At 41.0% G+C, this 18,558-nt stretch overlaps 1 protein-coding gene across 7 annotated transcripts in view; it reads right to left on the minus strand.

Annotated features, from left to right (window-relative positions):
- The window catches only part of col24a1 (collagen type XXIV alpha 1), a 158,550-nt gene that overhangs the window by 114,184 nt on the left and 25,808 nt on the right, over window positions 1-18,558 (minus strand). For all 7 annotated transcript variants that reach the window (XM_089000674.1, XM_089000678.1, XM_089000676.1 and 4 more), the window contains exons 3-6: window positions 15,694-17,027; window positions 12,599-12,652; window positions 5,986-6,039; window positions 365-418 (exon numbers count right to left, since the gene is read on the minus strand). In XM_089000674.1, coding sequence (XP_088856800.1) covers window positions 365-418; window positions 5,986-6,039; window positions 12,599-12,652; window positions 15,694-17,027 — 1,496 coding nt within the window. The remainder of the gene's footprint in view (window positions 1-364; window positions 419-5,985; window positions 6,040-12,598; window positions 12,653-15,693; window positions 17,028-18,558) is intronic.

Consider the following 18,558-nt stretch of genomic DNA (forward strand, 5'->3'; position numbering starts at 1 on the left):
CTCCCAAACGAGATGGTTTTTTTCTGCGTACTCCGGTTTTCTCCCACATTCCCAAAACATGCATGGCAGGTGTGGGTGTCAGTGTGAGCGCAAATGGTTGTTCATTTCCGTGTGCCCTGGGATTGGCTGCCAACCAATTCAGGTTGGATGCCAATTGAGGTTTTCACTTATCTTATCCCAATCTATTGGAAGTTCTGGAAAGTTACTTTAGTTGTTTAATTAAATTGAGGCGTACAGCTGTGTTGCATTGGATAATATCTCTTGCAAAAGAATGAAGCACGACATGGCATAAAGAGAGCATGAGGGAAAAAGCAAGAGGGCGTTCAAAAAGAAGAGAATGAGAAACTATGCGCAGATTCCTCACCTTTTCTCCTTTTGAAGCTTGACCCGGGGACAGTCCTGGGTCTCCCTTTGCACCCTAGGTTGACAAGGTCTGAGGTTAAGGGCACGGTCATCAATCTAAATCTGTTTCATCAGCCACTGACAGGAAGCTAATCTGTTTTTTACAAATCACAGACGGCAAGCCCACTAAGCTAATCCAATGCAAAGAAATTAGTTTGATAATTTTTCCCAAAACTGTTATTTGAACTCTTCATAAATGTAAATTTCTCCACTGTGAGACTAATAAAGGCATATCCATATCCATTCCAATCCAATCCATGATGGAGCTTACCGATAATAAATTCAGCCTCAGGGCCACATAAAGGACAACCGACACCTCCGGACAAGTTGTGTCCATAATTTGTAAAATCACTTCAAATAACTTCTACTGAGCGCATTTTACAAGGATTCCACCGCATATAGCTATATATTACGTTTTAAGACTCGCGCTGAATATTCAGGAAGTCTTGTTTTTGAGTTGATGACGATGCCTGATGTCACGTCACGTCTGGAACGCCCCTGACCGAGAAAGTGACACACAATGCATTTTGGGTACTTTGTTTAGTCTGAAAACATCGTGTTGATCCATGTTGATGGCGAAATTAGAAGGCAAACTACATGAATAACGCATTGGTGAATCGTTGTGTGTCGCAGCCAATTGAGTGGAGGAGAATGTGTAAGTTTACACACATTCCCAGCGGAAAAATCAACCCATTTTCAACGGAGCTTGTGTGTCATCTTGTGCATTTTCTGGGACGCTACATTGGAGTCCACACGGCTCGTGATTGATACGGAAGGACTTCTTTAATCGATTGCAAACATTTATGCGTTCCTCTTTTTTCCTGTTTAGATTCTGGAGCAAGGCAATTTGTGAGTAATAGTGACGTCACGAACAAGGCACACAAAACACACTTTTGAGTTGTAATAGCCTCATGCTGTGGGTTGTCAGAATAGAAAGAGCATACACATGCAGCAATCTAGATTTACAGAATTCCTGCTTCCTAAAATAGATCCCTCCTCCATTATTTTTCAATTTTCATAAAATTTTAAAAAAGCACCAGGAAGAAACTGAGTGGTGCCAAAGAGCCACAAGTGGCTCATGAGCCGCGTCTTGCCGACCCGGCACTTGAAGGACAGAACAAAAATGTTTTTGAATTGGGCGATTGTTATCATTCCATGTTAAGAAATTGCTGTTGTGGAAAAAAATCCTGCTTTGAATGGTCAAAATTATGATGAATTTGAAAAGGTTTCTTCAGCCGTCATCTGTACTTCTTTGAATGTGTCAGACGTTTCGCTTCTTATCCAAGTGGCTTCATCAGCGAACTAAAGTATTTTGCTGGTAGTTTTGGCCCTATATATATCTCTACTGTACAGACGTGGCGGTGCCAGACTCTGCTATAATTGGTCCCTACTCTCAGATCGGGGGGAGCAGACGACTACTCCCTGCAGCTACACTGATTACTTCTATAGAAGACGCAGCCTCTTGGATAAGAAGCGAAACGTCCAACACATTCAAAGAAGTACAGATGATGGCTGAAGAAACCTTTTCATCGATGGACCACTCCTGTACGACTGAGAGTTTACACAGACGTATGATGAATTTGTATCATTCCTTGGTCGACGCTCATTCTGCTCAGATTTGTGCAAACCATGTTTGACATCTCAGATTACATTTGCCCAAATAACTTTGTCCCGTCTTATGTTTTTGAGTGTTCAATTTGGTTTGAACAGTCCATGAAGCAGTTTGATAAATAATGTTTGCACACCATCAAAACATTTCAGATTGTTCAGTGTTAAGCTTCAGGGACCACATGTCAACTGGATATATTTTCCTGCTTAGAGGTAGAGTCATAATCCCACACTCCAAACATAGACAGGGAGTTTTAGATAGGAGAATGAATCACAGAAACTAGATTAACAGTTCCAGTTGTGAACAGTTGTATTTGAGTGCAAGCGCAAGATAGTTAAACAATGTTGTGTGGAAAAATATGGTTGCAAGAACATTTCATTGCAAGGCCACCAATGTCAGGCAAGAACAACAACAAAAATGTTAAGAAGGTGATTTTGAACAATGACAACTTTCATGAACCTGGTATCAGATCACTCAGTGGCGCATTGCCATTTGCACGGTGAATGACTGGTAATTCAGCAGGGTTATGCTGTAGTTCACAGGTGTCCAACTCAAGGCCCAGGGGTCAAATCTGGCCCGCCACAGCATTTTATTCAGCCCTTAAAAACAAATCAAACCTGTGAAATTCCATTATGCTTGCTAAAGTCCAAACCAAATTTTGAAATTGTCCCATGTAAACTACAATAACAGTGATTATTTTTTACTTCAAATGTGAAAAGTTGTTATTCATTAATTTGGCTATTGTGAATACTTTCTTTCAGAAGAGACAGGAACATAGGGTGACCTATAAGAGTGGAGGCAGAAGTACACAGGTAGACTACATTTTGTGTCAACGGCGCCATCTAAAGTAAATCAGTGACTGCAAAGTAGTTGTTGGTGAGAGTGTAGCCAGACAGCATCGGTTAGTGGTGTGTAGGATGACGCTGGCAGTGAGGAAGATGAAGAACCCAAAGGCTGAAGTGAGGACAAAATGGTGGAAGTTGAAAAAGGAAGAGTGTTGCATGACATTTAGGAAGGAGGTAAGACAAGTACTGGGTGGGCAAGAGGTCCTTCCAGATGACTGGCAAACTACAACGAACATAATCAGAGACACAGGTCGGAAAGTACTTGGTGTATCGAGTGGAAAAAAGGTAGATAAGGAGACTTGGTAGTGGAATGGGGAGGTGCAGGAGTGTATACAGAGAAAGAAGTTAGCAAAGAAGAAGTGGGACACTGAGAGGACGGACGAGAGTAGACAGCAGTACAAGGAGATGCAGCGCACGGTTAAAGTAAAGGTGGCAAAGGCCAAACAAGAGGCTTATGATGACTTGTATGCTCGGCTGGACAGCAAGGAAGGTGAGACTGATCTTTACAGGCTGGCGAGACAGAGAAACAAAGATGGTAAGGACCTGCAGCAGGTTCGGGTGATTAAGGATAGATATGGCAATGTATTAACAGGGGCCAATTATGTGATGGTAAGATGGAAAGAGTACTTTGAAGAATTGATGAATGAGGAAAATGAGGAGGCACAAAGAGTAGAAGACGTGACTGTTGTGGACCAAGACGTAGCAAGCATTAGCAAGGATGACGTGAGGAGGGCGCTGAAGAGGATGAAGGGGGGAAAGGCACTCGGGCCTGATGATTTACCAATCGAGGTATGGAAGTGTCTTGGAGAGGTGGCGGTGGTGTTCCTGACTGGGTTATTCAACAAGTTCTTAGATGGTGAACAGGTGCCTAAAGAATGGAGACAAAGTGTACTCGTGCCCATTTTTAAGAACAAAGGAGATGTGCAGAGTAAAGAGTAAAGGGAAAGAGTAGTTGAAGCTAGACTAAGAGCAGAAGTGAACATTTGTGAGCAGCAGTATGGCTTCATGCCAAAAAAGAGTATGACAGATGCAGTGGTTGCTCCAAGAATACTGATAGAGAAGGACAGAGAAGGCCAGAAGGAATTGCATTGTGTCTTTGTAGATCTGGAGAAAGCGTATGACAGGGTGCCCAGAGAAGAGCTGTGGCATTGCATGAGGAAGTTTGGAGTGACGGATAAGTATGTCAGAGCGGTGCAAGACATGTATCATGACTGTAAGACAGTTGTGAGGTGTGCTGTCGGTGTAACTGAGGAATTCAAGGTGGAGGTGGGACTCCACCAGGGGTCAGCTCTGAGCGCCTTCTTATTTGCTATGGTGATGGACAGGCTGACAGACGATGTTAGACAACAATCTCCTTGGACCATGATGTTTGCAGATGACATTGTGATCTGTAGCGAGAACAGGGAACAGGGAGCGGACAAACTAGATATCTGGATATATGCCCTGGAAAGAGAGGAATGAAGATCAGTCACAGCAAGACGGAATATATGTGTGTGAATGAGAGGGATCCAAGTTCAAGAGTGATGCTACAGGGAGAAGAGATAAAGAAGGTGGAGGATTTTAAGTAATTGGGGTCAACTGTCCAGAGCAATGGAGAGTGTGGAAAAGAGGTGAAGAAGCGTGTCCAGGCAGGCTGGAGGGGCTGGAGAAAAATGTCAGATGTGATGTGTGAGAGGAGGGTTTCAGCTAGGATAAAAGGAAAAGTGTATAAAACAGTGGTGACACCAGCCATGATGTTTGGACTGGAGACAGTGCCACTGAAGAAATGACAGGAAGCAGAGCTGGAGGTAGCAGAGCTGAAGATGTTGAGATTTTGGGAGTGACCAGGTTGGATAGGATCAGGAATGAGTACATTAGAGGGACAACTCAAATTAGAGGCTTTGGAAAGAAAGTCAGAGAGGCCAGACTGAGATGGTTTGGACATGTCCAGAGGAGAGAGAGTGACTATATCGGGAGAAGGAGGCTGAGCCTTGAACTCCCAGGCAGGAGACCGAGAGGAAGACCGAAGAGGAGGTTTATGGATGTGGTCAAAGAAGACATGAAGGTAGCTGGTGTGAGAGAAGAGGATGCACAAAACCGGGATAGATGGAGGACATTGATTCGCTGTGGTGACCCCTGAGGCCAAAAGCCAAAAGGAAAAGAAGAAGAGGAAGTTATTCATTAATTAGTTGTCCCCAAATTCATAATGCCCCTGAGAGGAAATCATAATGTGGCCCGCGGCAAAACAAGTTTGACACCCTTGCTGTTGTATCTTCTTAGAACCCGGAACAGAATAAGTTGGAAATGGATCAAATGAAGGAAAAAAATGAGCTGCAACAGTACAATGAGGGAAATTATGTAGATCTCAAATGAGCCAATCACCAAAACCTGACCACATTTGTGCTGGGTTGCATTTACATCTATTTTATGAGCAAGTTCGACAAGAAACATCTCCAATTGAATGTCCCTGATGTACCTGTGTACATTATTTGCTTGTTATGATATCATTTAGTGAATACCTTAAGTGGCTACTTTTTAAATTATGGTGATATTTATTTGATAAGGAGGGCACCGGTTCTAATATCCGCCCCTGCATGGTTAAATTCTGGCTCCAGCCTTTCTGTGTGGGCTTTGCATATTCTCCCCGTCCCTGCATGGGTCCACCGGGTTTGCTCCCGCATCTCAAAAACATTGCTGGCAGGTTATTGGAACACTGTAAATTGTCCCTAGTTGTGAGGGTGAGCGCAAAGGGTTATTCTCGTCTGTGTGTGCTCTGCATTAGGCTCGCAACTATTTCAGGGCAAATGGCCGAAGACACCTGGGATAGGCTTCAGCATGCCCACGACCATTGTGTGGATAAGCAGATAAGACAATGGAAAAATGAATGGATGGATGCTTTTAATAACTTCATTATGTTTCAAGTACAATTAACACCTTTAAATACATGTATTTTTTTCATATGCTGTCAAACAAAAATGACATCAAGTCCTTAAAGGCTGGATAATGACCAAGCTTGTCTTTGACTTAAGATCATGATACTATATTGCATTATTATTATTATTATTATTGTGGGTGGATTGAATTGTTGGTGCTAAATATGACGTATGTACTATCAGAAAGACATTTGAGCAGTCAAAGATGGCCGCTTACCTTGGGGCCTGGTGGTCCTGCTGGCCCAGGCTTTCCAGGTGGACCATTGGGACCCTGAAACAGTCAGAATGAGAACATGGAACGCACTGTTAAGTTTATTCATTATTCATTGATGACAGCGTATTGAAGATTACTAATAAACAGTAATGTATTCCAGCTGTTAGAAAAATCACAATTTGGCATATTTTTGGAAACATCATGTCACCAAATATCAATATCCTGATTCCATTCTTACAAATGATACACAGACACAGACACACACACACACACACACACACACACACACACACACACACACACACACACACACACACACACGCAAATGTGTGTGTTGGTATGCACGAACACTGAAATATGAATATTGCACTCCAGTTCACTGTATGAATCTACTGTCTAGATATTATATTAACACTAGATTAATTATGTTATATTATTATATTGACACTAGATTCATGCATTTTAGTAAAATAATTCAAAATCAAGTCATCCCCCCAAAATGACTGTTGGCCAACTTCAAAATAAAAGCTTGGCAGGTATTATGATCATTTTATCTATTTCTCGACTCTCTTGAATGACCTGCCAGTGAACATTCAGCAGGCCCCCTTGCTGCCCATCTTTAAAACCCGCCTCAAAACTCACTTGTACTCTTTGGCATTTGACTCAGCATGATTCAGACTTGATCTTAGTTTTTCTCCCTGGTGCTTTCGACTATCTTTGTGACTGCTTTATTTCCTGTATATGACAATTGTGTATGTTAAGCGGATCAACATGTATTGTATTGAAATTCAAACTGTCCTGTCATTGATTTTTTTCATCAACCAGGAATAGTGGGCTCCAAACTATCAACTTTTTTTCACTATGGGAATTTTATATTGAAAATATCACTGTGAGAAGGGTGGGGGAAGAGGCATTATATTAAACGGGTCTCTGACTGCAATCCAAGTTCCAGGAAAATATTTGGATGACTGTGATACAATCCGTAATCGTGCAAGTGCTTTGTTACAGCTTCAGCTGTTGTTAAGGTGTTATATAAATCAATATGTATGGACATATATATTATATATTTTGAGGTTGATACTTGCAGCACATTCAATATCATATCATATAAACAATCGTGGTGGCTGGCTCGACTAGGCTAGATCTAGCGCAGGTGTTAAAGTCAAGGCCCGCGGGCCAAATCCGGCCCGCCACATCATTTTTTTCGGCCCGCGAAAGCAAATCAAACTTGTTAAATTCCATGATGATTGCTAAAATCTGAGCCAAAATTTCATATTTTTGGATGTCAACCAAAATAAAAGTCATTATTCTTGACTTCAGATTTGAAAACGAGTTATTCATTAATTTGTTGTGTGCTCTATATGTAATATTTGAAGGGATTTAAACATTCTAATGGGTTCCCCAAATTCATAACGGCCCTCGAGAGAAAACCATAACTATAATGTGGCCCGCGGCAAAAAAATGACTTTGACACCCCTGCTCTAGCACTAACGACCATCAAGACAGTGGCCTAACGTGGTATGGGGTATAAAAAGTATGAATAAAATCCAATATATTTCACCAACTGTGGCACATGATGTGCATCACCGTAATTTGTTAGCACTCAGCAGTCTGTAATTGCATCTTGTGATCAAAACTGTTGCGCTCAATCTATTATCGTCATCATTAATCTCACTGTTTATTCCATGTATAATTCACCGAGGGCACAGGCAAAAAATGGGAACCTGCATAGCCATGAGAAGAATTTATAACAGTATGTGTGAGCTACGGTAGTTAATAGGCTGCTCAAGTGTGCCGCATGCCTCTGCGTCAGGAAGTTGCTTATCATCGCATGCGTGTGTATGTGCGTGCTCCTACGCGATAATGCGTCAATCGCGGCAGGTTGGTTGATCAAACTGTAGATCTTTGGTCAAAAAAAATTGGGCACCCCTGGTCTACAGTATCCTTGTTCAACTCGAAATTCTGACCACATCAATTCTTGGTACACCATAAAAATCCTAACCAAAATTTCATATTTTTGGAAGTAAACCACAATAACAGTCATTATTCTTGACTTCAGATTTGAAAACTAGTTATTCATTAATTTGCTGTGCGCTCTATATTTAATATGTGGAGGGGATTAAACATTCTAATGGCTTCCCCAAATTCATAACGGCCGGAAGAGGAAGCCATAACTATAATGTGGCCCGCGGCAAAAAAATGACTTTGACACCTCTGTTCTATACCCTCTTTGTTACACATATATACATAATAATAATAATAATAATAATAATAATAATAATAATAATAATAGTAGTAATAATAATAATAATAATAATAATAATAATAATACATTTAAGCGCCTTGCAAAGCTCTCAAGGACAATTTACAGTCACAGACAAACATAGGTACTACAATAAATAAAATAGAATCACAAATAGAACCCAATAAATAAAATACAATTATAAATAGAAACAAGAGAAAGAGCTACACAGAAAATGCAAATTTAAATGAGCGGGGTTTGAGATGGGATTTGAAGGTGGGGAGAGAATCGATGTTACGGAAGTTGGGAGGAAGTGAGTTTCAGAGTTTGGGGGCAGAGCAGCTGAAAGCTCTGTCCCCCATCGTGCTGAGACAGGCAGGCGGGCACACATAGATGGAGGGAGGAAGAGGTATGAGGGGGGAGGTTATGGATAGCTTTAAATGTATAAAGAATAATTTTAAAGTTGATTCTATATTTGACCGGGAGCCAGTGGAGTTCGTGGAGCACGAAGGTGATGTGGTAAAAGGATGAAGCAGTTCTAGATTAAAGAGGCCAGGATCAAAGTGTCCTTTTCACCAGTGGATGAGGGACATCATTTATTTTGTCTCAAAGAACTTTTAAACATGTTCAAAATTTGATCGTGACAAGAAAATCAGTTTGCAAACATTAATAGTGTTTAGGAATGTCTGGGGACTGTCTTTGCAACTGTTTACAATGAGCAATTAACTATACCCAAGAATAAACATCTGCTACGTGGACATACACTTGGAAACATTTGCCACTCAGTGAGATACCACCGTCTTCCGGCATTTCATTCCTTTAACTTCAGGTATGCAAGAAATAAAATATGCCGCACATGCACAGACACACACACGCATACACACATAATCACAGTCATACACTATAAATATGCCACATTCCTGTAACCCTGCTGCTTACAAGCCAAGCTTGCTCTCCACTCGAGTCAAAGACCTACGAGAGTTTTGAAAGACGCTTAGAAATCAGAATCAGAATCAGAATCAGAATACCTTTATTCGTCCCGCAATGGGAAAATTTGCAGTCCACAGCAGCAATTGAAGAGGGATGGGGTTGGGGTGGGAGTGAACGGATAGAAAACAAGATATTCTAAGCATAACAAAATAAAAATGTCAACTGTATACTGTGCAAATGTAGATGTGCAAAAACCGTTCTATAAACAAGACTGTACATAGTGCAGAATCAAATCAAATGGATGATTATTATATTATTATTAAGAAACATCTTATTTTTTTCTGGGTTAAGAACCAGCTTCAGCCAGTGTGCATGTTCTCCCTGGGCCCACGTGGGTTTTCTCCGGGTCCTCCGGTTTCCTCCCACATTCAAAAAATGACATCGGACAGCATTAAATTTCAAAAAAAAACTTTGGGGCATGAAAGTAAGAATGTAATTGTGCCTACAAATATACTTACAAATATGCTTATATCTATGGTTTATATTTTATATTTTATATCTGGGATATCCAGAGGTTAACACATCAACCTCACAGTGCAGAGGTTGTGGGTTCAATCCCCACTCCCCCTGTGTGGAATTTGCATGTTCTCCCGAACGAGATGTGTTTTCTCCGGGTCCTCTGGTTTCCTCCCACATTCCAAAAACATGCATGGAAGGCTGATTCATCACTCCAAATTGTCCATAGGTGTGACTGTGAGTGTGGATGATTTTTGTCTTTGTGTGCCCTGCAATTGGCTGGCAACCAATTCAGGGTGTCCCCCACCTAGTGCCCAAAGATGGCTGGGATAGATAGGCTCCAGCACCCCCATTACCCTAATTAGGAATCATCGGTATGGATAATGGAAGGATGGATGATTTAGGACAGCTGTGGTGCAAACATTGTTATTCACTTATCATTTCAGTAACATGCACTTTAACTTGCATTTCAACTTAACAAGGTTTTGGACAAATCACAACAAAGTCAAATATTGCTGTTTTTAGCCAGGATGGTAAATAATTTCAGGAAACAGCAACCCATTTAATGTCAAAAAGGAAACCACAACAAAACTACACAATGACCACAGTTAAGAGCAAAAGCGTTGTTGGGAACTGCCTGAGCATCACCTTCAAAGTAATCTTGTTTGTTTCCATGACGAATGCCCCCGCCATTCTGGGACAGTTCAAAGGCTTTGATAACGGTTCCAGACCGAATAAGTCTGACGCATGATGCTGAGCCAGCAGCGGCAAAACCACAGACTGACCACACATTGCCCTCAACTTCCGACCACATAATAACTCCAAGATTCACTCTGTCTCAGCTTCATGGCTCAGAGGATTTCCATGTGTTCTCTTTGTTCTCCAACCTTTCACAAGTCGACATGTTTCACTTTTGACCAGCTGCCCTCTAATCGATCATTGTAAAAAGGCAGCAGAGTGGGGTATTATCTGGTGCCTTTGCAATGTAACCGTGATCGTCCTCGACATAGTATGATGTCATGAAGAAAAACGTATGGTTTACAGCTGGTGCTGGCTGATGCACAAACATGACACAAAAGTGAAACCTCCATTCCATTTGCTACACACTCAAAGACTGTATTGCTTCACCAATTACACTATACAATGATACCTTGGCTTACGAACTTAATCGGTTCCCAGACAGAGTGTGTAAGGCGAAAAGTGTGGATCCCAAAAATTAATTTCCCATAGGAAACCATTAAAATAAGAATAATCCGTTCGCAGATCCCCATAAAACATGAGTTTCTACTTTCTAATTTTCTAAGCCTTAAAACTACACAAAATATACCTTATTTTATGTGTAATAAATGTGATATGGTATTATAATTAAATAAATAAACTGTACAGTATAATAAAGTCATTTTATTTACCTTTGTGATAGTCGTTGAGGCCGGTTTTCTCAGCATTAAACACTTGATGAGGAAAGCAACCTTCTTCTTTCACCATCTTCAATAATGATCCCTTGTAGGTGCTTTCTCTGTGATAATTTTATCTCTATATGTATATATACATATTTTATCTCTATATCTATTTTTAAGTTGCTCATATATTGTGTTCTGTTTAGCTGGGATTATAGCTTTTTGCGTGAAGTGTACAGATGGCTTGTGCGGGTTGTTTGTGGAGCCTGATTGATGGGATATTTTAACCTTGCAGTCTACACTCTGCCTTTGATCTATCAAAGTTGAAACTTTCTCACTGTCTCTTTAATGTTTAAACCACCCCCCTCACTGCTGCGTTCTTGACCTATCACGTGGCTTTAACCGAAGACTGGGGGGCGGGGAATAGAGGACAAAAAAGTCGTCAGCCATTTTCTTTTTGGAGAACGGCTTCACTCTCTATCTGTAACCCCGCCCGCCCTCACTCTTACGTTCTTGACCAATCACGTGGCTTTAACCGAAGACTGGGGGTGGGGAATAGAGAACAAAAACAGTTGGCTGTCATTTTGTTGTTAGAACAACGGGCTTGTTCGCGAACGACGTATCACTCTTTGAGGCAGCTCAGTGTCTACTATCTTAGCGTTTCTCTGACGTGCTCGCCCTGCAGGTGCTGGGAGCCGCACCCTTAACTCCTTGCCAGGTTCTTGTGTCAGTTGTACGCAGAGGAGACTTTTTCCTGGTGATAAGACCATGTTTATTAGTGCCTCACAACTCATTAAGTTCATGAATCCAGGTTGGAAAAGATGTCAGGAAGAAGAAGAAATGAAAGCAAGTGATCCCATGGCGATAATTGGGGAGATATGCATTAACAGCAACATCACTGTAAATGAACAAGTCGCATGTGCATCTCCTATCTGCCATTAATGTCATGAGAATATGTGATCGGTGATGGAACAAAGCTATCACACACACATTGTCTGTTCAAACAACACAAAAACATGTTAAAATAGCATGTGCAAATTAAAACAATGTAAAATATTGGATATATTAGCATATTTGACAATAAAGCTGACTTTGACTTTGGCTTTGATTATTCAGTAAAGTAACAAACTCATTAAATAGTGTGTAAATTTAAATATACATCGTATTATTGCACTGTGTAATTGAATATATTGTCTCTAATTATTCCATTTTTTTTGCATGACACCTGCTGTATGTTACTGCTCACCTGCGTCTTGGGCATATACAAACGCCAGTAATTTCAGGTACAGTAGTCAATGAATGTATAATGTTGTTACTTATGTGTTAGATATGAGGCAGTTTGAATTGAGGGTTAAATTCAAACTAAGCACAATCTTTTTTTATTTTGTTGGGGGGTGGTGGTGAGATAAAGAGAGATGAAGATAGAATTAAACAAGAACAAAAAGCAATTATTGTTTAATCTCTTTATGCAGCCTTCTGTATCTCGCTTTGACATGCAGCACTATGGTTAAATTTATCAAACATTACTCACCCTCGATCCTCTTGCTCCCTGAGGACCAGGTAAACCAGGGGGGCCAGGAGGACCCTAGAGAATTGATGGGGGGGGGGGGGATTGAGAGAGATTGAGAGAGAGAGAGAGAGAGAGAGAGAGAGAGAGAGAGAGAGAGAGAGAGAGAGAGAGAGAGAGAGAGAGAGTAAGAGTAAGAATATGTTAATGAAATGACAAGCAATAACATGCTATCCGCTGCCCCAGAATCCAAGGTGAAAATGTAGACATTTATGTGAGAGCTGTCAGGTTCAAAGCCTGTGTTAACCAAACCCCATTTTGTGACACTCTCAGCAGTTGGGGTTTAAATTATATTTTTCAGAAGACACTTTTACGATCAGACTTAGAAATGTTTCAAGCTTCACTAAAACCAGTTTTTTGCTTTCATCATCTTAGGGCCAGTGACAAACACCGATATGATTGTGACTTATAATCACATGAATGTGACAAGCCAGTTCAAGACCATCAGTTCAAGACACCAACAATTCATACACATAATTATTATTAATATCCATCCATCTATCCATTTATCTTCACAAGGGACATGCTGAAGCCTATCCAAGCCATCTTTGGGCTGTAGGCGGGGACCCTCTGAATAGGCTGACAGTCAACCGCATGACACATTAACCAACTTCCATTTTTGCTCACCCTCACACCGAGGGACAATAAAGAGTTTTCAATCAGCCTGCCGCATTTGTGTTTGTAATCATTTAATTAAGAATACTGAAATGGACGTGAGTTTCTGAAATCAGTTTATTAAAAACGGTGAATGGAATTAGCCTCTGCACGTTCTCTCCCTCTCTTCCCTGAACTCATTTTTTCCAAAAACATTCGGTTAAAATAAAACATTAAAGTATATACAAATACTCTATTCAGCTTCACTGTGTTAATAGAGCACTTGAAAACAACCACTGCCGAACACAAAGCACTGTAGATGGAGTAAGTGAAGCACCACAACAGTCAAAGTAAAATCAAGTCATGGTCATGAATGGCGTGGTATCCATTGTCCCAGCTCTTGTTTTCAGTATTGTTCTCTTAAAGGACAACCGACACCTCCGGACAAGTTGTGTCCATAATTTGTAAAATCACTTCAAATGAATTCTACTGAGCGCATTTTCGAAGATTCCACCGCATATAGCTATATTTTACGTTTTGTTGATGACGATCCCCTAAGTGATGTCACGGAGGGAACGCCAGTGACCGAGAAAGTGACACAAAATGCATTTTGGGTACTTTTTTTCTTCTGAAAACATTGTGTTGATGGCAAAATTAGATTTTCCCAGCGGACAAATCAGCCCATTTACAACGTAGCTTGTGCGCAATCTTGTGCATTTTCCGGGCGCTACATTGGAGTCCAGAAAGCATCTTCTCCTAACTCAAATCTGAACTCTCTGAACCCATTGTTTTGATTCTGGAGCAAGGCATTTTGTGGTGGAGTATCGTGGCGTGACGTCACAAACAAGGGGTACTTTCTGAATCTCGCCATTTCCAAGTGCATTTTGTCGCAGTTTTGGGACACTTTAAGTCATTTTTATTGGTGTTTTGCATTTGACTAAAAATATCAGCCTGCGTGTTTTTAGATGCTATAAAACGTTTTTTTCTGATGTCTGTTAGGAAACAAAAAAAATGGTGTCGGTTGTCCCTTCATGTTTTTTATTGATCTGAATGAAGTTTGTATGTTCTCACTGTGGCTCTTCAGTGTTTTTAAGGTTTTTCAGTATTTTCTGGCCACAACATTCATCAAAGGGGAGACTGTGCTTGGCAGTTGCACCTTTTCGGCAGCACACTGTATATTGATTAGGAGGAATGTCTGTGCCATTTGACTGTCATTGCTGGACAACTCTGGGGTGCTTGTTACTGTGCCTGCAACAGACATAATTACCGCAGCCCCGCTTTGTTCAGTGGAGAGGTCAGTGCTGTTGGATGGTCTGCGGCTGGATGGATACATAACTTGAGGACCCGACGATGAGAAGAACGGAGCGTCACCGCAGAGCACCGATGTGTATGTAGAACTGGGAGTTGTGGCTTGGAATTGAAGCAGATTACGTGAGACAATCTTTTTGTTTTTCGGCAGCACACTGTATATTGTCTTTTTTTCGGTCAGGGGCGTTCCTTTAGTGACGTCACGTACGGACTCGTCACCAACTCAAAAACAAGACTTCCTGAATATTAGTCTTAAAATGTAAAATATAGCTATATGCGGTGGAATCTTATTAAAATAATTTGAAGCCATTTTAGAAATTATGGGCACAACTTGTCCGGAGACGTCGGTTGTCCTTTAAAACCTCCAATGTGTCTGTGTGAAGCACATTAAGCAGCCATTCTCAAGCGAGCTCAGCCGGAAAAAGGAGCGGAATACAAAATCTAATTTACTGCATCTCTGTCCGATGTTCGAATTTATTCCGTGCCATTATGAGGCAACATTGAGGGGAGATGTCTCAACGAAAAAGAGGCACAAAATGGCGACCTCCTGTGGCCACCTCCGTTTCCACAGGCTGATAAATTCCTTATATGGAGCTTGGATGCCCTCTTCTGGCGGCTTTTGGGTGCAACACGAGATCCCCAGACGAAACAAGTACAGCAAAATACATTGACATGATGGAAGGACCGCAATGCGTCTTTTTTCAGTCAGGGGCGTTCCTTTCGTGACGTCACGTACGGACTCGTCACCAACTCAAAAACAAGACTTCCTGAATATTCAGCGCGAGTCTTAAAAAGTAAAATATAGCTATATGCGGTGCAATCTTGCTTTAAGTGGGATTAAAATACGCTCAGTAGAGGTCATTTGAAGACATTTTACAAATTATGGACACAACTTGTTCGGAGACGTCGGTTGTCCTTTAAGAAACTCACATTACATTATCCCAATGTAAATGTAGTTCGAAATGTCTCTTTCCGGTTCAAAATGTGAAAAAGTGTTGAGAGATGTTGAAAGTCCACATTCAAGAATATTATGATGCTACTCTTGAAGTCATAAAATTTCTATGTGATGATATTCTGAAACTTGTGGTAATACAATTTGAATCTCTCTCATACACACTTAAAGCATGAGGTGCATTGAGTAAACTTTTATTACTCACCGGAAGACCCAGTTCTCCTTTGGGGCCACGTAAGTTTGCATCATAGTCATACAGGAGGTCTGCCTCTTCATACTCATAATCATATGCGTCCGGGGTCCTATCATCATAGTCACCAACCAGTTGATGTTGCTCAAAGGAATGTGCATTATTTTCATGATGCAAATTGATCCCACTGGCGATTGGATGAATCTCCAGGTGCTGCAGAGCTTCTTGAGGTTTCAAATCTGAGTCTTCGGGGTTGGTCACAAGTCCTCCTTTTAAATGACTATGCCTCACTGGGAGAATCTGGACTGGAGAGGCATCAGTGGGATTATTCTCTGAACTGTTGTCATCTTGATCAGACTCCCCTTGGAGTCTCGCTCCATTGGTCAGTATGTTTTGGGATGTGGTGACAGTTTCGGTGAAATCCAAGGCTGGTTGCCCACTGTGAGCAGCTGAATTTGCTCCATCAGTCTGAACTGAGGATATAGTAGACTTTGCAAATGCAAAAAAATGCCTCTGGTCTTCCAGATGTCCTTCTGGTATAGGGCTTGAAGTTGAATACAATTTAAATACACCGTCAGAGGCCACTATTCCCTTGGATTTTATTAGCATGTGATGAATGTTTGCTGTTCCAAGAGACGACATCGTTACAGTATCGGAAAAGCTGTTTTTTGCCTCGATAGCCAAAGCACGCTGTGTCCAAAATGATCGGTATGTGTCGGCCAGCCGGCACTGTTTCCTAAGGTAGTTGCAATAGTGTGCAGCAGCTTCAGCTGCAGGATATATATCAAATTGACAGACTTGACCATTGAATGATTCAGCTTTGGGGTTCATCCTGCCCAAAGTGAATAGAGCTCCAGAACTCCCAAGTGTCTGAGACTTCCCCAGGATTTGCTGCTGCTGGTGTACTGCTCCACAATCTGAATAAAATGAAACTGAGCGTGCTCGAACACCAACAGAAAAAGGAAATTGATGCCCATCGTGCCAATTGTAAGTAAAGTAGATGGCTGTCTTCTCTCCTATGAAGACGACGACTTTGCGCGGAAGCAGCTGAATGCCAAAGTGCACTCTATCCCTGCTATCTTTGACACTGAAAATAAAAGCATTGTTTGCTCGCCAGGAGCTGACACTTAAAACCACAGAAAACTCCTCACCAAACTCTGGAGGAAAAAGACTGCTTGCGGGAACCTCATAAAGTGAGTTTGGTTCTAGTATCACCCCATGTCCAGAAAATGAGAAATTTATATTTGAAGGAACTGTGGTATGAGTGGTTGAGGGTTTGGCAGTCCTTTCGTAAGGAATGTTTGTTGTTTTCTGAACTGTTAGCCCAAGTTGATTGAGGACATCCACTCCTGAAAAAAACAAACAACCAAAAGAGAAAATATTAGAATCTAGCCAACTTGCTTTGTTTTTATTGTTCCTAGTAAAACATACATGAAAAACATTACTCCCTTGGCAATATTAAATAGTGGACTGTACCGGAATGGAAATCAACTTTGGTTGAGGTCGTTCCTCACTTTTCTAATATCTGCTGGATACTGTATACTTCAGCAGCACAAGTATTTTTTTCATGTTAAATGAGGTACTCAAAAAATCGTATTCTGCTTTTTATTTTGTATTGATTTAAGTTCATTTCAGTACGCAGATCTATATGTGGGCTAAAGTTAGTCTGACCGTATAACCGTCTGATGCCAAGCCAAAGGGAAGATCGAGAGTGAGAGAAAGAGACAGAGAAAGAGCAAGAGAGAGAGAGAGAGAGAGAGAGAGAGAGAGAGAGAGAGAGAGAGAGAGAGAGAGAGAGAGAGAGAGAGAGAGAGAGAATTATCTTACATTACAAGACTGTAGGTGGATAAATATCGAATACCATATTTTCTGGTGTATAAGATGCACCTCAAAGCCTTCATTTTCTTAAAAAGAAGACCTTGCACCATATACACAGGTGCAACTATTATGTTGAGGAATATTGAACCACAATAGGTCTCGCAACTACTGTCAGCAGCCACAGACTCCATTTCCCCCTGTCAAAGAAGTAGTGCGCGGTCCATGCTGAGATTTCTAAAACGTAAACGAAACCTCTTCTGTAGCACCTTATAATGTGGTGTGCCTTATATTTGGAAAACTTTTTTAAACATGTCATTCATTGAAGGTGTGCTTTATAGTCCGGTGTGCCTTATATATGAGAAAAGTTTGAAAATACACCATTCATTGGGGAAGCGCTTTATAGTCTGGTGTGCCTTATAAGCAGGGAAATTTGGTAATAATTTCGCCTTTCTTGAGATGAGGTCACTGTGAACATTTGCAACAGGAATAGCACTATGTTTAACCAGACTTCCATGGCCAAACCTTTCACACAAGTAAACGTATACAGTATATGTATATGGAGTTTTGCTTAGTTGCCTGGATTTTTAAAAGACTAGCTCCTGGTTTAAAATGATGTCATTAAAGATGTGCAAATGAGGTCATTTGGGCACAGAGTGGGAAGAATATTCCCATCCATTTGCACTGAAAAACAAACACAAGATTATCTTAAAACTGAAACTGAAACCATTCATCACACTTAATACGTTATCTTTGACTTACAACATTTCTTATGGTAAATCAAATGAATGATTTGTGGTTGTTTGTCCAAAGTTTAAATTGTGTTTGTTTGTACATCAAATGTTGCATATTAAAACTTTTACATTTAATTTAAGTTAACATTGTGGCAGCATGGTAATCGAGTGGTTATCATGCCGGCTTCACAGTGCAGAGGTCGCAAGTTCACGTCCCGCTCTGTATGGAATTTGCATGTTCTCCCCGGGCCGCATGGGTTTTCTCCGGGTCCTCCGGTTTCCTCCCACCTTGCAAAAACATGCATGATAGGCTGATTGAACACTCTACCCT

The sequence above is a fragment of the Hippocampus bargibanti genome, linkage group LG07 (genome assembly GCF_051943395.1).
Source record: "Hippocampus bargibanti isolate YZ-2025 linkage group LG07, ASM5194339v1, whole genome shotgun sequence".
Taxonomy (NCBI): domain Eukaryota; kingdom Metazoa; phylum Chordata; class Actinopteri; order Syngnathiformes; family Syngnathidae; genus Hippocampus; species Hippocampus bargibanti.